Source organism: Equus asinus, chromosome 10 (assembly GCF_041296235.1).
Source record: "Equus asinus isolate D_3611 breed Donkey chromosome 10, EquAss-T2T_v2, whole genome shotgun sequence".
Classification (NCBI taxonomy): Eukaryota; Metazoa; Chordata; class Mammalia; order Perissodactyla; family Equidae; genus Equus; species Equus asinus.
This window is the reverse complement of record NC_091799.1, coordinates 18,155,549-18,170,267: the sequence shown is the minus strand read 5'-3', so window position 1 is coordinate 18,170,267 and position 14,719 is coordinate 18,155,549. Positions and strand designations below refer to the sequence as shown.

Below are 14,719 nucleotides of genomic sequence, written 5' to 3'. Positions count from 1 at the left end.
AAGCTCTGACCTGTGAGCCCCGCTGTCCCCCTCAGGGGAGCCCACAGTGACCAAGCCCTCATGGTCCTCCTATCGTTGAGATCAGAACTACAACCTTGTGAGGAGGGGGCCCAGCCGTCCACTGCAGGGGAGGCCCAGGGAAGATTGTTCCTGAATGCAGGGGTCAGTCCACAGGGCCTGCAGGGCCTTCCAGGTCTGGAATTTGACCCAGAGGGCCTTCCAGAGGCTCTCATCCAACCCCTTCATTGAACCGTGGGGGAAACTGAGGCCCAGAGTGGAGGCTCGACCAAGCTCCCATCCACAGAGCCGGACTCCTCAGAAGCCACAGAGGGGACTCAGGAAGAGAGGGAAGCAAGGAGTTCTGCCCCTAATGGCACAGGGAGTCCTCTGGGTCCCACCCCGGGGGGCTCCAGGCCAGACCAGCAGCCGGGCCCCCAGCCTGCGGGGCAGACCCCAGAAGCGGCTGCTCTCAGATTCTGCCACGATCCCAACAGGAAGACAGGAAAGCTGAGCTGGGCGGCCGGCTGCAGCCTGACTTGGATGGGAAGTTTGGTCCCCCCGGAGGAGGCAGACTCTGGGGTCGCTGAGAAAGTGACCCTTCTGCTCTGAGAGAGGTGCCCGCCTCTGGCCAGAAAGAAATGAAGGGTTTCTGAGGCCCTAGCTGGCCTCGGTCCGGGTGAGAGAAAGGGCTCCCTGTGTTCAACTACTTGGCTCAAATCACCCCGACCCTCACCACCCTCCTTGAGAGACGGGCTCACCCCCATTTTAGAGACAGGGAACTGAGGCCCAGAGAGGAGACCCTTTGACCAAAGTCACACAGGGAGCCGTGACTGTGCTGGGCTGAGCCTGGAGGGGACTGAGCAGCGGCCACTCCAGGGGGTCGGGCCCCACTCCATCCTCTCCCCTCTCCTCTTCCTGGCAGCCTTAAATATGGGAGTGCGGGTGGGAGGGGAGTCTAGTTTTGGCTTTTTTAATGCACCACAACACCTCAGTGTCTGCGTGTGGACAGGCCCAGGCTGTCTCCTCAGACACAGGCCTATCTGTGAGGCCAGCACAGGGTGCTTCTCTCTCACGGAGGGCTTGTTTGTTTACTCAGTTTTCAAAATTATAACCTTCACAGCCCCACCCAGGCCACTCACTCCTTCCCCGACCGGTCTTTGCTGTCTGGGGCTGTCCATGGGGCAGAGGGGTGGACAGGAAGTGGGGAAAAGGGCTTTGTGCTGGGGTCGGGGCCCTGGGTGTCCGTCCCAGCTCTGCAGCCTCTGAGACCCTGGGGATGTCCCCTCCTCCTCGTGGGCCTCAGTTTCCCCAGAAATGAAATAGAGGAGGGGATCGGTGAGATGATTGCAAAGGGCCCTCCTGGCTGGGAGGGAGAAGGGTCTGGGCCAGAACAAGAGAAGCAGCCACTGCCCATCAGCAAGCTCCAAACTCAGCCAGCGGCAGCCGTGGCCCGAGCAGACCGCAAGGAGGCCACAAACACACCTTCCACACGAGGCGCGGCTCCGCGGCCCAACAGGGCCAGACTCCCCAAAGCTTGAGCTCTGTTCTCTTTTCATCCCTTCCCACCCCTCCACCCCCTGCAGGGAACACTTCCAAAAAACAAAGAAGAAAAGCAAAAACAAAAAGTGAAACAGAAGTGCAATTGTCAACTCACTCCCCCTCCGGACGTCCAGATGGTCCCTAAAATCCCTGGCGGGCCAGGGCAAATGACACAGCTCCCCCAGGACACAGCTCAATGCAACTGCCATCGACCAAGCACCTTCCAAGCGCCAGGAACTACTGCCTCCCAGAATCTCCACACCCTTCGGAGGCAGGCATCACCGTCCCATTTAACTGACAGCTGAGGCTCCAAGGGGGGCGAGTAACTTCAGCTGAGGCTCCGAGGGGGTGAGTAACTTGCACAAGCCCGGAGGCCCCTTGGTGGCAAAAGCCAGCTGCCTCCCAGTCACTGCCAGACAGGCTGCCTCTAGAGTTAGGTTGACCCAGTGTTTAAAACCATCTTGCACTCAGGAAAGTATAAAGATCCACTGTCTTTGTAACACGAACCACATCACATCCAGCTTGATGGAACCTTCTTGGCTGGCGTGAGTCCCACGAGATAAGGGCTTGTGTCACTACTTCATCCCCACCATCCAGCCCAGGCCTGGCCTCAGACAGCTTTCAGAGAGAGCCCTTCCTTCCACAGCAAGATGGCATCATGCAATAACCATCTGCCGGCCATCTGCTCTGTGCCTTCCATGCAGACCAAGGCCCACAGGCTCCCAAGAGGCCAGAGCTAGAAGGGCACTAGAGATTGTCCTAGTGACCCATTGCACAGATGGGCAAAGCGAAGCCAGAGAGGAAGAAGGACTTGCCAAAGGTTACCTGGCACCAGCCCTGAGGCTCTCCCCTCCCAGCCTGCACCCGTAAGTGGCTCCCGGCAGGTGGGGTGGATTAGAGGTGGGTAGAGCACAAGAAGGTAAGTAGTTTCCTGCCGGAGGGACTCCTCTTCTAAAAGATTCTGGCTTGACAACTCAGCTGGACACAAACAGCTCTGTTCTGCATGGAGTGTTGGGTGGACAGACGGCAGCTGCAATTGGCTTGGCCTCAGATGTGTGGGTGGAAAAGCGGGGTTCACACTTTGCAAACCACAATTCATTCTTCCTCGGCCCCTCCTGGACGACCAGTGACCCACTGGAGCCCCCGCCCCTGCACGTGGACCCTGCATGCAGCGCCCCAGCCCACACCCTGCACTTTTGATCCCCCTGAGAGGAGGGACCCCCTTGGCCAACGTGCTATCATGGACTATACACAACAGTAAGGACTAATGATGACAGGAGCCAATGCCTTCTTAAACACAGAGCTCTGCCCTCATCATCTCATCCATCTCTCACAACAGCCTAGCAGGTCTGGGCTCCTATTATGCCAACTTCCAGATGAGGAACCTGAGAACCGGAGAAGGAAAGGCACCTGCCAAATATCAAGAGACTGGAGACAAATCTCAAACCAGGTCCTCAGAACCCAGGCCTGGCCCTCTTCCCACTCCGCCTGGAAGGGAAGAAGGTTCTCATATTCAGAGCTGCCTAGGAAGGGAGTGAGGCTCCTGTCATCAGAGGAATGGGAGCAGAGGCTGCAGGACCACTGGTTGCCTTAATAAAACAATCTATGGGGTCCATCAATCCCACAGGGCCTAGGAGAACAGAAACCAGATCTCCCCAACCTCACACATCACGGTCACTGGGGCCTGGCTTGTGCCATCACCCCTGTACACACACACACCTCCCCTGACTGTCTCCTCCCCCAGCCACACCCCTCCAAGCCAGCTCTCACCACTGGGCCCCCCTCCTCTCATCCACCCTCCTAGGCCTCCCCAGACATTCAGAAAAGTCCCCTCCTCTCCAAGGCCAGCCTCTATGGCTCCCTCCACTTCACCCATCCTGCCCTCACCCACTAGGCCAGTTCCCCTGTCACACTTCCCCACAGAAGCTTGGCCCCTTGAGAACACCCCTCACCCTGCGGCGGGAGAGCCGGTCAGGAAGCGCCACGTGGGCAGGGGCCACATAGGACTCTGCATCAGTGTGTTCCTGGAGCCTAGTACAGTGCCTGGGGCACAGCAAGTGCTCAATAACTATTGACTGAAAGAATAAAAGGAAGAATGACCAAGTGTGTCTGGGGCCAGGGCTTGTCAGAGCCCTGGAGGGTCTCACAGGCATGCAGAGCCGGACCCTCCACCTCAACTTCCAACATCCAAACCCATCCAGCCCTGCCTTTGGAAGGCACCTTGAGACATCTAGGAGACGGTTTTCAGAGGCAGAAAACTCCCATGAGTAGATATTGGTCCTGGGGTCACAGACAGGGAGAAAAGGCACAGAGAGGCACAGCCATTGGTCCAGAGACACACAGCAAACAAGCAACAGAATCAGGCTCAAAACCCGAAAGTCTAGTTCTGGACAGGTAACCAGGCAAAGGGGGCACATTCCCATCTGTCTTTTCGCCTGTTTATCCTCCGTGCCCTTCCCAGCGCCAAGCAGAGTGGACGATGCTGTTGAATGACTGATGTGTACCCTGTCTCACTGCCCTCCAGGTGCCGACTGGCTGCCATAGGCGCCCAGGGCCATGGCTGGTGCTTCTCAACCTGGGGCATGCCAACTTCCCGGAGCACATGGCAGGGGGCAGGGGGTGCCTGAGACCACAGGACAGAGCTGAAACATCTCCGTCCATGAAGTGCCAATCATCGCAGCCACCACTCACTGTCTTCTCCCCAGCCTGGTGCCGCACATCCAGGGCCTGTCACTCGTGATCCTCACGCCCTGAGAAGCCAGTACTGTCATCCACTTTCACAGAGGACACTGAGGCTCAGAGAGGCTGACCGACTTGCCCAAAACACCAATCCACCGGGTGGCAAAGCAGGGACTCAAATCCAGGCAGTCTGACTGCAGAGCCTTGCCCCAAACCTCTGGACTCCCTGCTTCTTCCAACTCCCCATCCAAGGTGTCCACAGGCAGGTCCTCTCACCTCTCCGGGCCAGCACATCTCCAAACCTGGCCTGTTCCCAGGGGGTGGAACCAGGTGCCCTGCAGAGGTGGGCACTTCCTGTCCTTCCAGTTTTAAAATATGTGAGATCAGTAAGATTGCAGCCTTCCATGACTCAGGCCGTAAGATTCAACCAAGACGGGGGCACGACTCTGCTCCACCCTCCAGGGTTTTAAACCTAGGCCTCTGCCTTCATCTTTCCTTAAAACTCTGCCCAGCCCTGTCTAGAGAAAAACTCTTCTTCCTCAGGCCGGGAAGCGGATGGGGGGTGGGGCAGGGGGATGGGAAAAGCAGCTCAGGAATTTCTGTAGCCACAGGACGATGCTGTGAGGAGACCCAGGGTGAAGTGAGTCATGAGCTCTGCTCGCGGAGGAGGAGGGGGCGCTGGGAAGGAGAGCAGAACTGGCCAAAGGGAGACTGGAGTCTCAGACTGAGTAATGACGAGAGGGATAGATTTGTGCAACCTATGTACCGTACGGAGCCTCCGACACACCCAGCTCAGTTCCCACTCGGCTCCTCCCCACCCCCAGGCCTCCTCCTCCTCCCCTGACCCTTTCCCCTCCCCACCTGCCTCTCTTTGGGGCCTTTTCCCTGTTGTCCCCCTGCCCACTCCCAACATCGGGATCTGTGCAGTCACAGTGGAGCATGGTTTTTACAGCTAAGGCCTTGGACTCCCCAGTCTGGGCCTGCCACTGACCTGCTCTGCTCCCACCTCTAAAAGGTGAGGGACGGGCATGGAGGGTGAGGATTTAATGAGGTAATACAGGCAAAGGAAGGCGTGGCACAGAGTAAGTGCTCAGTTAAATGATGCCCAATCATACAGGTATTGCTCAGAGCCTGATCGGGCCCTCCCTACTCCATCAGCCACCATCCTCACGCAGGAGACTTATCATTGCAGCCCCTGCAGGCCACAGGCTGGGGAAGCAGCCGGATGTACGAGGTCACACACCCAGAGGCCACGGTCATCAGTCCATGTCCCCAGCTCACAGGCAGCCTCTTTGAGCCCACTCCCCCCTGGAAAGAGGCTCAGAGGTGTCCGGGGCTCCCAGAAGGAGCCTCCCGGGAAATGCCCAGGTCCATGGAAGCAGGCCAGGGGGCACTGGCCGGAGGGCAAGAGGATGAGTGTGTCTCCAGCAGGGAAACTGACCAGAGCAGGAAAGGAAACAAACACAGAACCTCGTTTGCCCCTGAAATCCACTGTCCAGTCACAGCAGAGCGCAGTGATGTCCAGCACGGGGTGGGGGGGTAGTAAGAAAAGGTCTGCGTGGATGCAGAATGAGATGCGACCTTTGGGGATGCTTCCAGGAAGGTTCTAATGACCTGGGAGAAATGCTTATTAGAAACCGTTTAGTGAAAGAAGCAAGGCACAAATTGAGTCATGGTCTCAGCAACGTATAACAATAAACACGGAACGGAAATACCACTGAAAAATACAGTGGTTACTGCAGGACGGCGGTGAGCGATTCCAAGTCTTGTCTCTAAACTCCATTCCTCAGGAGGGAAGGCCACGGCCCGGTTTGGGTTTAGAAAGTTCTCTCTGGCTGTGTGTGTGGGAAGCACGGAGCGGTGAGGCGGGAAGGATGGAGGGGTGAGGCGGGAGGCAGCTCCGAGCAGGCAATGCCAGAGCTCAGGCCTGGGCAGTGGGAAAGGAACACAGTGAGGCTGGATGGAGGGGGAGGGCAGGGTCAACGCCAACAAAAGCATGTTATGTAAGACCGACACAAGAGCGGAGCAGAATCCCCAGACGCTTCACCCCCAGGGGCCGACCCAGACCCTGGCTAAGGGCAGCAGCCCAGGCGAGGCCGGGCACTGCTTCCGGCCAGCCTGGTCTCTCTGCAAGACCCAGGGCAGCAACTAGGAAGGCCAGTACCAGGGTGGAGGGTGGCGGAGAGCAGACACCTCATCCCTTCATTCCTGGGGCCTCTAGCCACTTCCCAAAAGTGGAAAGGTAGGCTTTTAAAATCAGTTTGGATGGGGCCGGCCCACGCCCGAGTGGTTAAGTTCACACACTGCACTTCGGTGGCCCAGGGTTTCACCGGTTTGAATCCTGGGCACGGACATGGCACCACTCATCAGGCCATGATGAGGCGGTGTCTCACATGCCACAACTAGAAGGACCCACAACTAAAATATATACAACTATGTACTGGGCTTTGGGGAGAAAAAGGAAAAATAAAATCTTAAAAATAAAATTAAAAGCAATAAAATCAGTTCAGAAAAAGGTATTATTTGTTTTGCTCCATAAATAAACAAGATACCCTTTTTCTCCTGTCTGATGGTCAACAGGAGACAATACTCAAGCCTGAGGTGCTAGTACTGACGTACTGACGGGAGGGAGGGTCAAATGTCTTCAGCCTTTTCAGAGGCTAATGGTCAATACATCAAAACGTGACTCAGGAGTTCTGATTTGAGGCCTCTGATATGGAACCTGGGGCGGGACCCGTGCAACCAGGTTCAGGGAGCACCGTGAATACTAGTGATGGAAACAACCCGAAAGTCCGTGCCGAGGGGTCTGGGTAAATAACCTGCGCCGTGCACAGAGAGAAAACCCACCAAGAGGAGGAGGAGGCAGCCTCGTGTTCTGACACGGAAAGACGGTCACACTATACGGAGTGAAAAAAGCAAACCACAGAAAGATATCATGGGACCTCTTTTTATAAACAGAGCCACATGCCCGTGTACACAGAGATGTAAGTTTGGAAACAGTGACACACCAAACTGGAGTGATTTCTTCTGGGCAGTGGGACTGGAGGGAGGGGGCCCTCGCTGTTTTACTTTCCACTCCTGAACTGTTGGTGCGTGCGTTACTTCCGCAATCAGTCAACACGAGCCATGGTTGCCTTGAGCTGGGAAAACGGGAGTGACTCCTTATGGGCAGAGGGCTTCTTTCAGGGGTAATAAAAAGGTTCTAAAAGTAATTGTGGCGATGGTTGCACAACTCTGTGAATATACAAAAAAAACAACATTGAATTGTACACTTAAAGTGGGTAAATTGTCTAGCAGGTGAATTATGTCTCAATAAAGCTGCTCCTTAAAAAAACAATTAGCAAGAGGAAAGGTGAGCCCAGGAGAAGAGAGGTACTGGCAAACTCCTTCACCTGCCCTCTCAGGTAATAAACCATAGGGCGTATGGCGGGGGCGGGGGAAGGGAGGGTTCCTTGGCCCCCACAATTTCACCCTGGTCAACAGAATTTCTGGACTAACAGCTGAGTCCTTCAAGGTTGTCCTAGAGGCAGAAGAGCCCCCCAGGCAATGCCAGGTTTCCTCAAGGGCACAGCATCCAACGCCTACTTACGCACCTTGAGCAACCATGAGTTTACTCCCTCATGGTTCATGTGGCTCAGAACATACACAAAGAACCCCTCATACAGTGTGGACATGGACCATCCAGACTTCCACTCACTCGTCATAGTCCTGTCCTCTAGGCCAGGTGGAAGGTGTAGGTTGGTGTCACCCCCTCACCTCTCCACATCCTAGTTCCTTCCTAGTCATATAGGTCCTCTGGGCCTGCTCCAGACAGCTCACATCCATCTCATACGTTTGCCAACGCAGAAGGCACAGTCATCAGGGTTTCTAAGACCTCAGGTGGATGCTTGCATCCAGGGAACCAGCATCCACCCTGCCCCACAGGACTGGAGAAACCTCAGAGAAACAGGACCTAAACCACAGCCCCAACTGCCTCCTTCAAACTCCAACACCCGACCACTCTCTCCCCCACCAGAGAGTCAACAGCAGAGAGCAAATGAGAATTCTCAATAACAATAGCAATTGTTGGCGAGCACTCACTTTGCCCCAAGCACTGGGGTGGATTTCTTACCTGCATTATCTCATCAATTCCTTGCACCAGAGCCTAGCAGGAAGCTACTATTATTCCCATTTTATAGATAAGAAAATTAAGATTAAGATGTTGGCCCAAGGTCACGCTAGCTAACATACTATGGAGTCAATGTTGGGACCCTGAGCTGGCCCAAGTCTGGAGGAGATTTGTGGGAAAAATTTGGTATTGTCAGGCCCTCAGAACCAGAAAGGACATCAGCCATCAGGTAATACACCTCCTTCAATTCACAGCTCGGGAAACTGAGACCCAGACAGAGTAAGCAAGTAGCTGCCTGAAGTTGCCCAAGCCGCCGGGCTCCCAGGCCAGGGCTCTTTCCTCCACGCAGGCTCCCTCATGAAAGCAGGAAGGAATCATCCTGCCACCAGCCCCACGGGGCTGCTGGTGTGAGAACAAGCCCGTGCTTGCCAGGGGCTTTGAAATCCCAGGATGAAAGGCGCCGTGGCAGCAGAACAGGACTGTGGGCAGGAGCGAGCCTGACCTCTGCCAGGACTTGCAGGCTGGCATTCACCTGCTCACCTGCTCGGGGCGGGCACAAAGCTGCGGGAGCCACGGGCCAAGCCACAGAACCCTAACCCGCCTCAGAGCTCAGGGCACTGTGGGAAAGGGATGTACCGGTCTCCTGGGCGGAGAACCAGACCCTCGGTAGGGAGGGCTCTGGAATCTTAATTGTCTGGCATGGAGGGGCTCACTGTGAACAAGGTGAAGTGAGGAAGGTGAAGGGTCAGTGGAGGGGACAAAGACACACCTCATTCCCCTCCAGCACACATTTCTAAGGCCGCTTGCTTCCTTGGGAGGGGGCTGGCAGCTTCTCCTCCTTCCAAACTCCCACCCCCCCCCAACTTCAGGTGCCCCCTCAGGTGAGCCTGGACCAGGAATTTGAGGCATGTGAAGAGGGTTATTAATAGCACTGAAGTGTAGGGAGGAAAGAGGCCAGCAGGCTGAGTGGGCACAACCCTCTTGCACCCTGCCCGGTGTCCACAAAACAAACCCAACCCTGTCCGGGAGAGGACACCTCACCTTTTGTGGTCTCAGTCTCCTCCCCTGTAAAATGGCCAGGGGAAGGGGGGCGGGGCGCTGGCAGTTCTCAGCCCAGGAGGTGGGAAGAGGGAGAGAGCCAGAGCTGGGGGTGGGGGAAGGAAAAACCCCACCGAAAAAGGCGCAGCACACCCCACCCAGGCCCGGTGAGGGGCCCCCACAGGAGGTCGTGAATGGATGGACTGTTACAGAGCTCCAGGAGGCTGCCACCGACAGGGAGGGGACAGGAAGACTCCACCCCAGCCTTCCTCCTCCAGGCCTGTCCTACCAGGAGGCTTTTCCAGGACTTAACCCCCTGCTGGTCTGAAGCTGGAGAGGGTCTGACTCATTTCTACCTCATCCTCACCCCGGGGCCAGGACTGGCACAAAGGGGAAGCTCAGGCTGAGGGCCCAGGACCAGTCACTGGACAAGCCGTCCCCAGGACCGTCTTTGTGTCCAGCTGGGGAGGGGCCCTGGGGACACGGAGTTAAGGGACACCTGGTCCCTTTTCTCAAGGGGTACGTGCAGGCAGAACACAGCTGCTGAAACTCTCCAGGACTGCAAGGCACATCAAGATAAGTGTAGGTGGACACAGTGCTCTGGGCCCCCTGGACTGGGAGAAGCAAATTCAGCCAAAAGGAACGGTCTCCTCTTTCCACCGGCTGCCCCCGCACATGGACCAGCACCCCGGCCTCGATGCCAGGCCGTATGCTAAGAAAGTTACACAAATTAAGTCACTCAAGTCTCTCAACAACTCACTAATGAGGAAGAAATCATTCACCCCAGTTCGAAGAGGAGAAAACCGAGGTGCCAGGACACTGGGAGCCTTGCCCAAGATGTCAGGGCTGGGAAACAGATGCTCGCATTCCGCCCAGGCAGCCTCACCCAGGGCCAGGAGGTGAGCACAGCACGAAGTCTCCCAGGCAGCCCGATACCCTCACCCTATCTCTCCATTCTCCAGGGCTGGGGGCGGAGGAACCCAGGACGCTGCTGTAGTCCCCCGGCTTCCCCAGGAAGCCTACGGGGCAGCTGTCCTTCTGAGAAGTGACCACTGTGCAGTGACAGGCTGAGAGCAGGGCTGGCTAAAGGAGGGGGCTGGGGAGGCTGGGCTCCAGCCTTGACAGCCCCCAGGTCATGGTTGCCAGGAGGAGGACCCTGCTGAGCTTGAGCCAAAGGACAGGGCTTCTGGCCCACCCCCTCCTGTGCACCCCATCTAACCCTGGTCACACTCCCCAGGCGTTGATGGGCCCTGGAAGTCTCAGCCACGTGTACTGGGTCTGCGGCCAGGGCGAGCGGAGGACCGGGACAGCGAGGGAGGAAGGTCAGGACACGCTGGCCGAGTGGGCCTGGAACGCTTCCGGTCGGGGATACCCGAAGTGGCAGGGGGAGGGGGAGGGGGGCCTGCAACCCCTCCACAGCTCCATCGGAGTAGTGTGTTGGGGGATCCGAAGGGACCGGCTCTGAGGGGGTTCGGATAGAGGAGCGGGGATTCGAGTCCCCTCGGGAGGGGGAAGGGCGAGCTCAGAAGCGGATGGGAAGGGGCGCCCAGACGTGGAGAGAATAAGCTCGGACGCAGGACTTGGTCCCCAGGCACTCCCGCCCCGCCCCGGGCCTGAGTCCCCGGAGACCCCAGCCCCGGGGAGGATGGCGGGCCGGGGTGGGGGCGTGGCCCAGGGGCTCCCCACCGGAGCCCGGGCGCGCGCGGTGCGGCGCAGGACTCACCTGCGATGTGCTGGCGCCGGGCATCGTCCAGGTGCGTGGACAGCACGTCCCCCATGGCGAGGAAGAGCCGGGGCCCGAGCCGCCCGCCGCCCACCGCTGCCCGCGCCGCTCAGGCGGACGCCGCTGGCGCCATGGAGCCGCGCCCGCCCCGCTCCCGCCGCTCCCGCCGCCCTGGCTGCGGCCTCCGCTGCGCTCGGCTCTCTGGCTCCGGCCGCGTCAGTCCCCGGCCGCCTCCGCCTCGCGCCCCAGCCCGCGGCCCGGCGGCCCTGCCCCGCCCGGCCCCGCCCCCGGCGCCCGGGCCCGCCCCTCCTCGGCCGCGGGCAGGAGGGCGGGGCAGGGGCTGGGGACGCGGGGACCGCCCGCGAGACAGAGACAAAGACGAGGTCCGCGAGAGGGAGGCCGAGGAGAGCCGCAGAGCGAGGCGCACGGGCCCTGACCCAAACGAAGAAAGAGATGGGGCTGATGGGGCCTCTGAAAGAACCGGGGGTGCCCTGGGGGTCTCCAGCCTGGGTGTCACCCCCTCCCCTCCCCGCGCGGCAAGAGAATCACGCCAAGGAGGTCGTTGGGGACTGGTAGGGGTCGCCTAGACCGACGTGCGGGAGCTCAGCGCTCGAGCCCCACTCCCCCCGCCCCGTACCCGCAGCCCCGCCCGCCGCCGCCGGCTTTCTGGAAGTTCCCTGGCCTTGATTCCACCTGCCCCAGAGGTGTGCCCGCCTGTCTTGCACAATAGTGCGAGGAAAAGGGAGGTGGCAGGGAGGGCTCAGGCCCAAAGGCACTCTGGGTCCCAATGCCAGGTGGACATTCCTCAGGCTCCGCGTGTGGGTATTTCACTGGAAAGGTGGCCTTTGAGACAGGGCAAGTCAGAAATGGAAAAAATAATAGCACTTTACCATTTGTAAAACACTCAGATCCAAAACCCACACACTGGCATGGACTTTGGGTACCCAGCCTGTGGGACTGGGCATGAGTGGGTCATGGGTCCAGAGGAGGGTGTTTCAGTGCTACACCCGGTACCTCCCAAGCTGGTAGGGAAGACAGGTTAATATCTGGGATCCCCAAATCATGTACTGGGGTGGCTGGAGCCTTCCTTGGCAGCTGATGCTCAGACGTCCTCTACAGCATCCCACGGGTCACTCAGTTTCTGCTTGCTTACCCCAGGGACTGAGAGCTCACCACTTCTCTGTGCATCCCACCCTGTAATTGGACAGTTCCTACTGCAGCGGTGACATAGGCCAGTAGGTTTGAAGTTGATTAACGTGGTACCAGCACTCATTTTTGCATTCCATGCTTCCCAGTCACTCAGCAAACAGGTAATAAACACCTTCTGCTTGCGAGGCCCTCTGCAAGGTGCTGGGGTTGGAAAGAGAGGATACCCCGGCTGTCCTACCTGCTCTGTGACCCCTGACAAGTGGCATTACTCAAAACCTCAGTTTCCTCATCCGTCAAATGAAAATAATGACGCTCTGTTCTTTGTTGTGAGCATTAAATGAGATAACGAAGTGACATAGTGCCTGGGCCAGGATTGGTCATCTCAACAAACAGAACCCATCATTCTATTGTTCATCAGAGTCCCTGCCCTCAAGAGAGTATAGAAGCTTGAGGAAGGAGCAGAATATTCTGTTTTGAGGAAAATCACGGAGGGAGTAGTACCAGAACTGCAAGTTGAAAAACCAGAATTTTGACAGCAGATACTGGAGAATAGCATTCCAGGAGGTGGGGACAGCATGGGCTTTGAAGAGCAGGATGTACTTATGAGGCAGAGTCATCAGGTGGAGTTGAAGTCAAGCTGACAGGGATTGCTAGTTTCCTTTTACAGAGACAGAAACTGAGGCCCAGAGAGGGAAAGTGAGTTACCAAAGTCACACAGCAAGGCAGAGGCGGAACCCAGCCAGAGGCCATGCCTCCTGATACCTGGCTCTTTGCACAGCCAGAAGCAAGTGATGCTGCTAGCCTCATTTCATATTTCTTGCGACTCAGGCTATAGGGACCGTAAATGCCTGCTCTGCCCTGGGAGGGGAGAGCTGGAGCTAGCTGGCATCTGGACATCCCAGGGCATCTCCTCAGCCAGCCTAGAGATCTGGGTCACTTGGAGTAGAGGTGGAGCTCAAGCAGCCTTTGCCAGCCTTCACGGTGCACCCAGGCCTGTGAGCCCAGAGCACCCACAGTCTTCCCAGAGTGCCAGGCCCCTAGCCCAAGGACCCTCCCTCTTGGCTTTGGAGACCTTTGGGCACATGTCACCTAGCCCCTCTGAGCGTCCATGGCCTCATATCTGAGAGGCAAATGAGATCGTGAAAGTGGAAAGGCATTATAAACTGTGGGGTGCTGTACACGCATGTGAATAGCTCCCCCTAGACCTTGGGGCCAATCCCTTCCGATTCAAGATTCATTCAGTTCACAAGAAAAAAAATTGTGTTATCTAGCGGCAAAGTAGCCAGGCCTGGTGGTCTAGTGTTTCGGACTCGGCGTTCTCACCACCATGGCCCGGGTTCATTTCCCAGTCAGGGAATCATAGCACCCGTCTGTCAGCTGTCATACCGTGGTGGCTGTGACTTGCTGTGATGCTGAAAGCTATGCCACCGGTATTTCAAATACCAGCAGGGTCCCCCATGGTGGACAGGTTTCAGCAGAGCTTCCAGACTAACACAGACTAGGGGGAAGGACCTGACCACCCGCTTCCGAGAAAATTGGCATTGAACACCCTATGAATAGCCTCAGAGCATTGTCTGATCCAGCACCGGAAGGTGAGAGGATGGCACAAAAAGACCAGGCTGGATTCCGCTCTGTTGTACACAGGGTCACTAGGAGTGGGAATCAGCTCGACAGCACTTAAAGCAAGGGGCAGAGTGGAGGGGAATTGGCTGCAAAAAAAATCGAGGGGGGAAGTTTTGGGAAGGATGGTGACGGCCTATGCCTTGACTGGGGTGATAGTTACACAGGAGTCCATACTTGTCAAGACTCATCAAATTACGCAGCTTAAAATGGATGCATTTTGTTGTATGAAGATTACATGTCAATGAAGTTGATTTAAAAATGAAAAATGAGGGGCCGGCCTTGTGGCGCAGCTGTTAAGTGCGCATATTTCCCTTCTCAGCGGCCAGGGGTTCTCCGGTTTGGATCCCTGGTGTGGACATGGCACCGCTTGGCAAGCCATGCTGCGGTACGCGTCCCACGTATAAAGTAGAGGAAGATGGGCACAGATGTGAGCTCACGGCCAGTCCTCCTCAGCAAAAAGAGAAAGATCGGCAGTAGTTAGCTCAGGGCTAATCTTCCTCAAAATAAAAAAAAAGAGAGAAAGAAAAATGAATATATGGGGCACCTGCTATGTGTCAGGCGCTGTTGTAGGAGTTGGAGATCTGTCAGCGTGGAAGGCAGTCAAGATGCCCATGCTTGCCGAGGTGCACTCATGCTGGAGAGAGACGGCCTCAGAGAGTGATGTGTTCAGATAATAAAGCAAGGTGAAGGGATAGGGTGACAGACGTGAGAACGTCACCCAGGAAGGTGGTCTAGGAAGGTCTCTCTAACACTTGGAGACCTGACTGGCAAGAAGAATCCTGCTCCTTGAAGATGAAGGAACAGCTACCATGTATGAAGCGTGTGGCAAACGCCAGGGATTAGGCCAAAGGCATTCCCTG

At 56.9% G+C, this 14,719-nt stretch overlaps 1 protein-coding gene and 1 long non-coding RNA gene across 2 annotated transcripts in view; one reads left to right on the top strand and one right to left on the bottom strand.

The window, feature by feature from the left end:
* NIBAN2 (niban apoptosis regulator 2) overlaps positions 1 to 11,305 on the bottom strand; it is a 52,832-nt gene extending 41,527 nt beyond the window's left edge. Inside the window, exon 1 of the mRNA XM_014863662.3 lies at positions 11,088 to 11,305. Within this exon, the coding sequence (XP_014719148.1) occupies positions 11,088 to 11,142 (55 nt within the window). The 5' untranslated portion in view covers positions 11,143 to 11,305. The remainder of the gene's footprint in view (positions 1 to 11,087) is intronic.
* On the top strand, positions 10,136 to 12,375 carry LOC123289288 (uncharacterized). The gene is made up of 3 exons (XR_006533125.2): positions 10,136 to 10,263; positions 10,602 to 10,686; positions 12,246 to 12,375. It is a non-coding gene; the product is annotated as an uncharacterized lncRNA (long non-coding RNA).
* Positions 12,376 to 14,719: the final 2,344 nt, after the last annotated feature.